The sequence below is a fragment of the Neopsephotus bourkii genome, unplaced genomic scaffold, assembly GCF_033783945.1.
Source record: "Neopsephotus bourkii isolate Nb327-2 ecotype Australia unplaced genomic scaffold, CSIRO-AGI_Nbou_v1 NB_730, whole genome shotgun sequence".
NCBI classification, from domain to species: Eukaryota; Metazoa; Chordata; class Aves; order Psittaciformes; family Psittacidae; genus Neopsephotus; species Neopsephotus bourkii.
In genome coordinates, this window is record NW_026901228.1 from 398,963 (window position 1) to 411,973 (window position 13,011).

The window sequence follows — 13,011 nt, forward strand, 5'->3', positions numbered from 1 at the left end:
CCATAAGCTAGAAATATACCTTCCTTAGACACTCAGCTCAAATGGGAATGATACCTTTCATACTCCTTAATGGCAAATACAGAAGAATTTACCTAATTCAGGCTATCTAATTCAGAGTCTAGACAAAGAAAGCTTAACCTCTCCCTCAATATCTGAAAGATTCAATTAAAAGACACATTTTTACCCCTCCCCACTCCTGCCCAATGCACTGGTCATGCAGAGTATAGAGGGGTGTCTTTATGTTCAGACAGGCTGAATGAGATACAACAAAGCAGATTCAGAGTAAGAATTTCTGAGAACTTGAGAATTTTTATTTGAAGGTGGGAGGAATGCAAGTCTACCGTGATGCAGATATCGACTCAATTTCTGTGAATTCTCATCACTCCTTCCTACTACCACTCTAGGAAGCTGAATAAATTTGTAGAAATTTGCCCAATAATTTAAATACGACTTATATCAGAAATTTCTGTCCCTACAAAAGGCTGGGAATTCTAAATATTTCCATTTGCTTCTTGCCCAAGAGCTATCATTTCTATGATTCAACAACTAAAACCTCAGCAGACTTTACCTTTTGAGTGAGGAACTGGACCTAGAACTTTTTAGCTGTGTTCATAAGCTAAATTTTGTTTTGAGCCTGTTTTTCTGGTCTACTTTGAGGGTGGGAGGGGGGAGTTTATTTCTATAAAGATTTATGAAGTCTTTAAACTAAAAATCTGTTTTAAATAATGAAGAATTAACTATATATTTCTCCAGCGTAGCTTGCTAGGGATGAGACATAATCAATGGAAAAAATGCACTATTTCAAAGTGCAGGCAACTGACTCATGCTAGGGGAGACTCCATTCTCTAATAAGCTCACTATCATAATGATTATCTGTAGCCTACTATCCAAAACAACATTAAAGACTACAATTTTTTCTCTAGAAAATTACTCTAATTTGCTCTAGAAAATTACTGCCTAATAAGACAAATTCCCTTTCATTAAAACTGATAGCTGTTAATGCCAGATTGGAACTCTATACCATGTTACTGTCATTCATTGTCATTTACCTCTTTTTTACTATGTCTACACTCAATAAACAACATCAAACAACATGAAGGAGGAAACTAAAAATCACATGCTCCAGAACACATAAATATAACTTAATGTATTACCTCTAAAACCTAAAAAGTACCATTATAAAGCAAAAATTATCTATAAATAAACACTGTAGTAAAATACAGCTCCTGGTAAAGGTATTAATAAGCATTTCAATATTTAGATCAATTGATATATATGCCCATCCCCCCCCTCACCCGAATTTTAGAAGTTACAATATTAATGCACTTGATCATCATGTAAGAAAGTGAGAAAAAAAATACAGCAGGAAACTACCCCAGTAAAATGGTTTGTATGCATAATTATAATGGAAAAGCTAATTTCATGAGTGGTAAATACCTCCAAGTCCTCTTTCACATCCATAAGCAAGACAACCTAAACAAATTGTTCTGCCAACATTTCTAGGAAAAATGTTCTCTGTGTGCCTGAAGGCATCTTTTTCAGATACCATCAAGAAGGCAAACAATGCTAAGTAATGATGTTTGCAAATCACGTGCTGACAGTGTTTATTATAAAACTTGATCAAGCTTTTAGTGATACAATTTGTACATGTTATTCAGTAGCAAGAGAGCTAATTTTCAAACAATAGCATGCCTCTGACTTCTACAGTACATTCAGGTAAACAAATTGTTTGTAATACAAGACAGATGTTGCACACTTCTACAAAGAGAGGATATAAAACAAGAATACATGATAGAAAGATATTAGTAAAAGTAACAGTAAAAATCATCAATATCCAAAGAGAGATCTGTGCTCAAAAGACACTGAATACAATCCTTATCAGTACAATCAAGCCATTTGTCCATTATCTCTGCATCTTGGTTATTTTGCCCAAACTTGCCACTTTTTCCAGAGCACTGTGCTTTGATACTGCCACCTCCCCTCCACTAACACCTGACTATTGGCCAGTGATTTCTCAGTATTTTTTAGGTTTTCATAATGAAGTCTGCCTCAGAATAAAATAGGGCTGAAAATGACACTCTGTTGCTCAGAACAATTAAACCCAATAAGCAGGATGACATCTTTAAGGTTTTCAGTTTATGCCTCTTCATTTGCAAGTGATTCGGTTACCCTGAGCTCTTAGGAAATGGGGATTTGCCCACACCTGCCCAAACTATAACTAATAACCAGCAAAGAGCAGAGAGAATCACTCACTTCTGCCCCCCCCAACAGCATACACACAACTGACCCTAACAGTCCTAAATATTCCCTAGGCCCATTGCTAAGAGTTTTTGTTCCTGGGAGAAGCTTGTTGCTTTCTATTTAAGAGAGCTTAAAGCACACAAAAATAAATAAATAAATACACAGTAATGCCTTTTTAAAAAGTAACTTACACTTTTCCTGAAAGAAAAGCATAAAAATAAATTAGTTTTCAAGGACGGAATTTGTGTGCACCCTTCTCTTCTGCACATTAAAGACCAAACACTGTTTCTATCCCTAGGTACCTATTCAAAAGTGTATTTCTGAAGAATAATCTCTAGCAAAGAGTAAGCAGCCATGCAGTTATTTACCTTTAAGGCATGTCTGTGAGCTAAAAGGTATCTTAGCATATGTTAGCTACACACTATCTTGTTGGGTCTAAAATTATTAGTTCTGGAAAAGTGTAAGGTAGTCTCTGTTACTCTACATGATGCCTTTGGAGCATGCACTGAAAAAGCCTTTAATTCTTTTACGAATGAACCAAAAGCACAAATCACAACAGTGTATTTATTTTACCCTCCAGGAAAAGACAAAGGAATTAATAGCTTACTCTAAGCTCCTTCCATGCTACGAATAAAAGTTTGTTCTAATAATAAGCCCCTTCTCACAGTGGGTGCTTGTCTAACCTAAAATAATATTCGATCTCTTCGGCCAACAATAGAACACTTTCTCTGCACCAGTTTCCTACCACTATGGCAAAGCATGGACTACGTGATGACTGCAAAGAGAGTACACAGCCTGAGGAGATACACATACTGCTTACTTCTAGTCCCATGTTTATATATTTTTAAAACTAGAAATGACATTTCTATAGAAAAGCACCAGACCCTGCCAAAATATACCACTGGGAATACTGGAAGGCTTAAATCATTACGGTGTACACAAAAGGAAAAGACTTGGGTGAGCCAAATGCTGACAAACTAATAAGAAAATTCAGCTACAAGCAGCAGAGGCTCTTGTTCTCTGTTTCGGGACAGAAAGAAAATTAGATCTGCCTGAGCAAGGGACAGATTTAAAAAATACTCCTCAGGAAAGTTTGACTTAACACATTTTACTTTTATAGAGGCTGGCTGAGAGTGTGCACACAATTCCTCAGTTTGACTCAACTAAGATAAAGAATTTGCCATGCCAAGGAGTATGGTTTCTTGCAATAATGATGAAAATACTTCCATACACGTCATGGTAAAAAAAACAACACCATACTACTCAATTGTTTTTGGTTAATGAAAGGTTTCAAGAAAAGAAAATAACATAAAGGTCATAACCCTAATGAAAATAATTAATTCTCCTCTAGACAGAGTCATTAGCCTAGGTATTCCAAACCGGTTCACATACTTATTGTAGGCAACTGTTACTTCTCAAACAAAAAGAATGAAACATCTGATTAAAATTTATCTAGTCCTCCAGTTAAGCTGCTTCCTGAGGAGCTTCTGTATTATATAATAGGCTGCAAAAAAATTATGCTACTTTCAAACAGATCCACTAGCCTCCTAATTAAGAAACTACACGCATTTAGTGTCTTCTGTAATTTCAGTATGTGTATATATAAATGCACTTTGATTGAATACTATGTAAGCCTCACTTCCCTTTATTAGAATCAGATCAACCAAAATACAGTAGCCAAGGGCTTTGGATTTATTAAATTCAACTCCAGCGTAGACTTTGCTGTCTATTCTATCAGTCTCAGCCATCAATTAAAACTATCTGCATTCATTTTCACAGTTACACTGTGCAGCACAGGAGTGCCTAATATGACCAGTGCTCAAATAGAAATTAATGCCAAAACTGCATAAAGCTTTTTACATCTCAGGCTTGCATGTTAGTGGCTGGGCTCATCTTTCTGCTCTGCTCCCTACTAGTCTGGCAGCACAGAACAGATGGCATGCTTCATTCCCTGAAGACACCAATGCAATAACTGTTGAAGGTTTTTGCTCAAATGAATAGAATTAAAGTGAAAAACTGCAGAGGAGATTTTAATTGATCAGAAATTCCATATAATTGCAAGAACTGAAGATAAACACTTCCTTTCCAAATTTTCACCTTTAGCAAAAGAGAGGCACATTTATTTTCTCCTGTGAAAAAAATCACAAATGTTAGCAAGGAACCCCCTGAGGCCCTAAGCCTCTTGTTCTGAGCAAGACAGCAAAATATCAGGAACTGACTTCTTTAAAACCTAAGCTAAAATGATTTCATTTGTGCCAGACCTCTAAAATGTCATTGCTTTGAAGAGAATAACATGCAGTTGTTTCATGGCTTTAGGTTGCAACTGCCTAAATTTTCTAAAATTTCTAAACATAGAAATAATATTTCCCTTTTCTTTGCCCTATAAACCAGTAGCATGCTCTGACTCAGCAAAATATGTCCTGCTGCATAAACTATTTTTCTGATTTATCAGGTACTTAGTTGTTGAATGCCTACTCTATCAGTTGCTGCACTTGCTAACTGAGGACTCTGTAAGGCTTCTTCTGCTCTGCTGTTGCAGCTCAGCGAGCTCCAGAACACTCTGATTACATGCCAGAATTGTACCAAATTTAAAATAGAATACCACACAGATGCATCAAGATCTGTTAGTCATTCTCTTAACAGCTCTACCACGCCATTAAGAACTAGAGAACCAAATGTGAATTAACTTATTTTAAGAATCCTCTATTAACATAACAAAAAGGATGGTCCTGATATCAACCTCCTCTTACATGAGGAGATCTTTGATACTACAGTTCGCTTTTGCATAAAGGATTATTAAACATTTCTTCATCTTCTGGAAAAAAAATAAAAAGCCCTAAACAAATCCTCATTTTAAACCATGTTATCTTGCAGTTTAAGTAAGCTTTCTGTAATATAACTCACCTAAGAGCTGCTGGTATTCCACAGCCTGTGTAAAAATTAAGATATTATTACCTGAAATAATTATTTTTAGTATATGACACAATAAGGATTTTACCTGCCACTTCTCTGAAGTGCAAATATGATGCCTTTCTCCTGAAAAGGAAGCAGTTTCTTTCTCAGTCTTTCAGGTAGAAAGGACAGCTCAGCATCAACACTTTCTGACTGAGAATCTTCAAGTGTAGCTGTGTCCTGCAATGTGCTTGCCATGTTGAACCTGAGGGAAACAAAACCAAAAATAGATGTCTTACTTAAAAGACAGGTCTGCAGTATGTTACAGAATGGAACAATAATAATCACTCCATCTTTAAATACTCAGTATCTATGTAACTTTTCTCAAGTCTTGAGAACTCTCCCTAGAAAGCATAAATCGATGCATATTATGGAAGAGCCCAGCACCTTAGTATCAACAAAATATTCTAACTATAGTAGTATGAAGAGATCTGCATGTATCACTTCTTCAATGCTATGAAACAGTTAAGAAAGTTCCCTTTTTATGGATGAAAGTTATTTGCTATTCAAATGGAGCTTGCTTATAGACATTAAAATATAACTCCTTCTGGTAAATATTTTCTTACAGAAAAGTTAAAGGAAAGAAAAGGTTATTTAATCTTCTGATGATGGAACTAAGAGTCCTCTAAAATTTTTAATCCTAAGAATCAAATTACCAAAAAAAAAAAAAGGGCAAAATACACCCAGTTTGGGGGAAGGAAAAGAAAAAGGCAAAAAAAAAACAAACCCACAAAAACCCTAAAAAAAAAAAAAAAAGATTAAGGAACTCAATGAAAATTCTCATACTGTGCTTCAGACTAAAAACATGGATTCATCATTTTTGTCCAAGTGGACAGGGTCAGAGATGAAATACTAGCTTTTGTTCTCTTGTAACTTCACTAGACTTTAAACAAACAAATGGTTAAAAAGCTCAGTAGCAGTCTGTGCTAACTAAACATGAGGAAAGCACCAAACCTTTAGATCAAAGTATTACCTAATTATTCTGGATTCATGGCCTGTGTGATGAACAGGATTACCTTAATGATCATAGAAACAAACATTATCAACCAAAATAGCTTCTTGTATAAGTAACAGTAGATACTGTACTACCAAACAAACTTCCAAACATATAAAGCCCTAGAAATACTATTGCACATCTATGAAAGCAAGAGTCCTAACTGGAAAGACATGAGTTCATGTATATACACACATTTAAGGACTTCTGTATAAACATGGTTTCAACTCTACTCTCAAAAAAATGTAATTCAAGGTTCTGAACACCTGATGTTTCTCACTGGATGAGTGGAAGTGATTCACACAGCAGGAAGAACTCCATGGCTGGAAAGAGGCTGCTGTTGTGCTTCCAATAGCACGGTCAAGGTAAAGCAAGCCCAATTTTCAAGTAAGTCTGGTACCATCAGAAAAAAGATAGGACCCTTGCTCCCTAGATTCATATCAGGTCACACACTCAAGATCCTAACCTAGTAAGAGACAAACCCAAGTGCTGCTAAATCACCTCCTGGTAGAAACCACTGACTAGAACATAACCTGTCCAAAGATACAAGATGGATGCCCTCTCAATGGCAATGAAATAGCTGATTATAGAGAAAGGAAATATGGATTGTTTTTTGTAAGCCAGACTTTCTGTATTATCTAATTGTGATTGCACTACAGACTATGGGGGTTTTTTTCCCCTTCCACTTTTCTAAGTGGAATCTCTCTCATATCTTTAAAGAAACATTATTCTGGCATCCTGGGCCTCTAGAACATTCAACAGCAGATAAAAGTACTATTATCAGTACCAAGACTCTTTGATGCATGTTCATCACTGAATTTTGCTTAACAGAAAAAGGAAAGCCTCTGGTTTCCTCTGTATGCCCAAGAGATGCATTGCAAAGAAGAGGAAAGAAGTTAGAAAGCTCTGGTAAATACCCACTTACTGTCTCAGTTGAGGAAACAGAAATGTTTTAGCTCTAACTGTTGGGAAAGCAATGGTAATCACTTCAATAGTTCTATCACAATACCACAGGGTATTCCTTTTTCTTTAGAAGTTCATTAAAGTACTGCAAGACTGATGGCAAAAACCAAACACTAAACATTTCTGCAGAGCCAATCCTAAACATAAGTATGCTTGCAGGATTGGCGGACCTGAAAAACCTTTTCAACACTCTTAAACCTTTTCAACACTCCTAAAGAAAATTTCTGACTCACTTTCTGTGATAATTTTCTGTGCTGTAAAGGCAAAGAAAATTATACACTTCTGATCAGCTTGCTACATAGCTTGTTGTGAGTGACAATATGAGAATGAAATGTTCACATAATTAACTTTCTGTTGAACTAAATTATGACAACATTCTTTCACTGAAACACTGAATAAAAACCATACAGTTTCAGAAGCATAAATCTGAATTAGAGGAGGCACATATGACTCACTGTACATAGCAATACTGCCATAAAAAATGTTTTTGCATCATAGAATCATAGAATAGTTAGGGTTGGAAAGGACCTTAAGATCATCAAGTTCCAAGGTTCAAACTGACACTGCCGATCTATCTTAAAAAGCAGCAACACAGAATCCAGATATGTAAAAGGTTTTATTTTTTTCTCTAGATGAAAAATTAATGGATGGCAAATAATTATAGAGTAGGTGAATAATTAAGGAAGCCTATGTGCAGTGAAAAGTAACTATTATAAAAACACATACAAGGAATAGTGTTAGTACAGCACAGGACAGCAGTGTGAACTGTGCATTACTAAACCTTTCACACATTGCTCTCTGGAAAGGCAAAGTAGTGTGCGTAATCACATTATTACAATATTGTCCTAATTATCAACTTTATGTTCTAGTCCTTTGCATTTACCTTATCAACACTATCATTTTCACTTGGACTACAAGCTTTCAAAGATGGACTTTGCCATCTGCTGTGCATATGTAACCTACCAGACTTGTGATTGATTCTATGGAATTCAAGTGAAAAAATACCTCAGGGAAAACATTTGATGCCTGAGATACGACTGCCTGTGAACAAGCACTTCAGAACGAAATTTTAAGAACTTAGATAACTAAAAGGCACTTTTTTTTAACAATACTTATATAGTTCTTACCCAAACCTTTTAAATTTACTTTAGTTATTGTAAACATGCACTTTAGAATTATCATACAAAATCACATGCTGAAGATTCAAAGAGCTCTGTCAAGATTCCTGAATAAACAGCAGCAATAAAAATCCATATTCTGCCTATATTCATACCTGCAGCACTATTTTATGATATCCAAAGCTACAGAAGGCACTGTGAACGTTATACTGACCTTATGAAAGATTTATTTCGGTTGTGTGGAAAATGAGAATGAACAACGATGAAACAATAAAGAGAAAGAAATTCCACAAAATTGCCTTTTACTGATTTGCTAAGGTAATGATTATACTTAGAATTGATGCCTTGCTTGTGTATAATGACTTTGGTAGTGGTCATTTCTGTTCTGTTTTAAGACAAATCAATAATTTACACTATTGTAGCAAAAGCAATAAATAAAGCTAGCCTCAAAGAAAAAAAAAAAAGCATCAGGGTGGGAGAAAACAAGTTTGAGCCTGTTGTTTTACCCACTGCAGATTAGAAAACTAAGAGAGAGAAGCTTCAGTGCACATTTTCTCTAGCTACAATTTTTCATTTGTTTCTGTGTTCTTAATATTTTATAATATGCATCACATCAATCTTCCTACATCTCTAGATTACAAGAAGCTCTGGAATGTCAGTTTTCTCAGACAAAACAGACCTAAAAGGTTTGGTGTGGAGACTTAAATTTTCATGCATAGGGTGCATTCGGCTACAGAAGTTGCATGAGTAAAAAAAAAAAAAACTGTACAGGATTTTCTCAAGTTGTAAAGGAAAACAAGGATTAAATAGCTGAATTCCTAAACCCACTAGCTTTTAATCTAAAATTGCTTTAGTATCTCAGGACTACCTAATGGTCAATGAACCCAAATTTTAAAAGGAGGAATGAGAAAGACTCATGGAACTACAGCAGAACTCACTTATTGCACAGAAAAAAGAGTGAAAAATGAAGTACATAACTTGTGAACATAGGATAAATGCATCTATTTGGTGGGAATCAACATGCCTTTTGTAAAGGTGGGTCTTATCTTTCAAGTCTGCTTAAGTTTTTTTTGAAGGGGATCTATAACAATGTACCTATAAACCTGTTGGTGCAGTCCAGTTTCTATGATTTTTCAAAATGAATGAAATTTAAACAGTTTTACAGACATATTTGTACAATAATTATAATTTCCAGGGACAGTTTTAAGAAAGTCTCTCAAACTTTAATGAAAACTGAGCCATCATATGAAAAAACTGCCCTGAAACTTTTTTTTCAATACAAGCAGATAGACTGTCATATATAAGAGAAATATCATAAGCAATATTCTAAAGGAATCTGCTCCAACTTCTATTATGTTCAATGAATTCACAAATGATCTGGATATATAAATAACCACTGAGGGATAAAAAGAGTAAAAATACTTGTAAAATAAAAAAAAATATGGAATTCTTTCTGTCACTGCCGACTATACTACTACTAATGCTATACTACGTTTCACTACAGACACTTCTTCCAGAAGTCTGTACTGAGACCCAATTTGTTGAGGATAATACCCTAGATGATATGGTTTTTTACTGGAAGGTTGGGTGCAAGACCAACAAGAACTTCAAGGGCTATTTAAGTTCTGCAATAGCTGTTTGTCAGCATAAGATGATCATAATATAAACCCAGTATTTATTTTTATAGGCCATTAAGTATATCCTTTTAATGCAGCTCAATAACAGATGTCTGAAACAAGTGAGTATTTCCCTCAATCCTTTGCTTCATTAATTTCCTTTTCATGGTCTCAACTGTTTACCAACTCCATGTTCAAAAAAACTTAATAGGGAATGTAAGACCCAAAGAAAATTTTGGGTCCTTGGCTGACTTATCAACCATTTTTCCACTGGAAAAGAATATGGTGCAATAATAAACGACTGAAAAACTAACCAAGTTATTAGAATAGAGCATTTTAAAAAATACTACAAGAAAAGCAATCAGACAGAACAAAGCCCTCAGGCACACAGCAGGTTTTCCACAAGCCAGTGCCTTGAGGAAAACAATCACCTTAATATCTGCCTCTGGAGAATTTATTCAGTTTTTAACTTACGTAATTCTCTGTACAGGGGTGTCCTGCAATAGCAGAACTACCCGAGCACAGGCTGTGATAACCCAGCAGCAGACAGAACGACTAGGTCTAACGAGGCCTTATGGCACAAACAGGGTCTGAGAAACGTCACCTGAAACCTTGCCCCTTTGCAGTATCCCGAGTTCCACTCAGGGGACACCCCGCCGCTGCTGCCCGCGCAGCCCCTCAGCGTGTCACATGCTACCACTCCCGGCCCAGCCTCCACCTGAGACGAAAACCAGGCAGCCCTCCGCCTCCTCCCAGACACTGCGCAGGAACAGGCTGCAGAGGACCCTCCCGCTGACCGCTCCCCTGCGGGGCTGCTGACAGACGGGGACCGCCAGACCGGGCCCTCCGCGCCACTCACGGCTCCTACCGCCGCTGCCCCACACCTTCGCGGGCTCTAAGATCAAACCGCCACCGCCGCCCGGAAATGACGCCGGGGAGAGTGGGGAAGCCCAAACGCGCGCTCCCCGCTGCGCGAGCGGGGATTCTGTGTCCCAGGAGCGGTTTTTGTATTTTCTGTGACCCTCCCGCCCCGCTATCCCGAGTTAAACATCATGTTCCTCCCGGCTATGCCCCGTCCCGGCCCCCACTTTGCTCCGGTCGTGCACGAGGATGAGAAAAGAAGGCTGCGGGAGCCGGAAGGGGCGGGGCGCGAGAAGGAAGGCGGCATGGTTACCTAAGGGCAGAGGCCGCTGGGAGGAGAAGGCGTCAAGCGCAGGGGTGGTGTTAAGGGTTGGGCTGAGAGAGGGGCCTGCAGCACGGGGCGCCTTCGGGCAATGACGCCGGCTCTAGAGATTGGCGGGAAGAGCGGCTCAGGGCTGGAACCAAAGAGAGGGGCCCGGAAAGAGGAAGGGTGCGCCCCCAAGGCGGGACTACCGCTCCCATCCTGCCCTGCGCTGACCTCGCCGGGAGTAGGGGTTCTCCGTGCGTCTGCTGGGAGATCACCTAACGGGGCTGGGGTGCTGCTGCTCGGGGTAGGCAGCCAGCAGGCGTGCTCAGCACATTACAGTCGAGGGAACGCTGCTACCACCGCCCGGGAGCGGAGCCGCGGGAACGGAGGCACCCAGGTTGCCATTAGCCGCGGGAGCAGTCTACCCGAGCGCGGCCAGTAATCGTCGGCTGCCCCCAGTAGGTGGGCTTTACAGTGCCGGTGTCCGCGCCGAGGCGGGGTTCTTATTGGTGGTCATAGCCTTCTATCAGCGCAGCGGCACCCTCCGGTTGGCAGCTGTCTCCTGGGCGGGCTTGCGCCCGCGTAAGCGCTAAAAAGCACCACTCAGAGGCAGCGCCGGGGGAAGGTGCTACGCTGCTAATTGGCTTGTGCGGCCGTTAATCATTAGTGTTTGCCACTGCTATTGGCGGTTGTAGCGCGGTGGGGCGGGCCTCTCTCCCCGCCGCGGCAGCAGGAGGAACCCCGGCGGCTGTCGGGGCTGGCGATGGGGTTAAGTGCCCCTCGTGCGTAAGCTCGCTGTCGCTGCGCCGGCCGCAGCCCGCCGGCTGCGCTGCCGCGGTAAGGAGCCCGCCGCTCCGAGGGGGGAAGGCTCTCTCCTGCAGGGGGGAGAGCGGCGGTGGGGCCGTGCGCTCCGCTGAGAAGAGCGGGGGAGGGGGGGCAGTCGGCCGCGCCCGCAGTGCGGAGAGCGGGGGGCAGCCACTGAAGGAGGGCGGCCGCGCCGCTGGGGCGGGCGGGCCCGCGCGGGGGGAGGGGCGCGCGTCGCGGCCGTTGGGGCCGACTGCACCTGCACGCTGTGGGGACGGGTAGTCCCCGTCCGGAGGGGAAAGGCTGGCCTTGTTCTCCTTCCCTAAAATAGGCAGCGCTGGTCGCCGCTGGCGGAGTTGGGGCATGACGATCTGGAGCTGTGTTCCTCTGCCGCCCCGCCGTCGGACAGCCGGTTGGCCCCGGGGCTGCGTCCTCGGCCTGCTGCAGCCCTGCGCCGGCCCGGTCTGGGGTCTATCCCGGCCTCCCGGGCGCGGCTACTTGTTGGAGGATGTGGGTCCCATTTCAGCGAGTTGGTTGGGGGCCCTCGGGGGCTCGGAGTCCTCCGCCGGTGGGCTCCAAGGGTACCAAGTGTGGCGGGGCGAGTTTTTCGGGGTTAGCCCCTCGAGTTAGCAGTGGTTCTTCGAGAGTGTACTGCGCTCATGGCTATCGTGGGCGCCTGCTTAGGTTGTCTGAAGGGAAAATGTTATCTACGTGTATTCGTGCTACCTATGATATGGTTGGAAGAGGGTTGTTAACTTACTATTTTTTTGGTCGTGTGTTGAGCAACTCTACATGTGTATATATCTAGCATACTGTAATCAAAAGTGTAAGTCGAATCCAGAGTAAACTGTCATAGCCAGGTTTTTATAGTCTCTTTTAACAGCAGTTTTCAGCACTGAAGAACAGCTTCACTTTATGAGATGGAATGAGACAGGAAAAGAATTGAGGCATAGCCATTTATGTCGAGTCTAAGATTATTCACAGTAAAGGGATTTGCACATATTGTGGTTTTCATATTTAAGCCTGTGGACGAAGGTACATATTGATGAATTTGTGTGATCTCTATAGAAAGCAGGATTAGGAAGGTGATGGGGAAGGAACCCCAAATGAGTGATGGATACTGTGTTCAGGGTGCATTGTCAGATAATACAATCT

General features: G+C 40.8%; 2 protein-coding genes across 18 annotated transcripts in view; one reads left to right on the forward strand and one right to left on the reverse strand.

Moving 5' to 3' along the window:
- The window catches only part of ZRANB3 (zinc finger RANBP2-type containing 3), a 50,569-nt gene extending 39,162 nt beyond the window's left edge, over positions 1–11,407 (reverse strand). The window contains exons 1-2 of one of the 5 annotated variants that reach the window (XM_061354319.1): positions 11,059–11,407; positions 5,240–5,398 (exon numbers count right to left, since the gene is read on the reverse strand). In XM_061354319.1, coding sequence (XP_061210303.1) covers positions 5,240–5,391 — 152 coding nt within the window. In that variant the 5' untranslated portion in view covers positions 5,392–5,398; positions 11,059–11,407. Of the gene's footprint in view, positions 1–5,239; positions 5,399–10,358; positions 10,459–10,743; positions 10,804–11,058 lie in introns of those variants that run through there. The other 4 variants (XM_061354315.1, XM_061354316.1, XM_061354317.1 and 1 more) reach the window with 4 other exon arrangements.
- A 311-nt stretch (positions 11,408–11,718) lies between these two features.
- The window catches only part of R3HDM1 (R3H domain containing 1), a 90,475-nt gene continuing 89,182 nt past the window's right edge, over positions 11,719–13,011 (forward strand). For 3 of the 13 annotated variants that reach the window (XM_061354320.1, XM_061354323.1, XM_061354322.1), the window contains exon 1: positions 11,721–11,889. The gene's annotated coding sequence lies outside the window, so the exon portion shown is untranslated. Of the gene's footprint in view, positions 11,890–13,011 lie in introns of all 13 variants that reach the window. The other 10 variants (XM_061354321.1, XM_061354324.1, XM_061354330.1 and 7 more) reach the window with 7 other exon arrangements.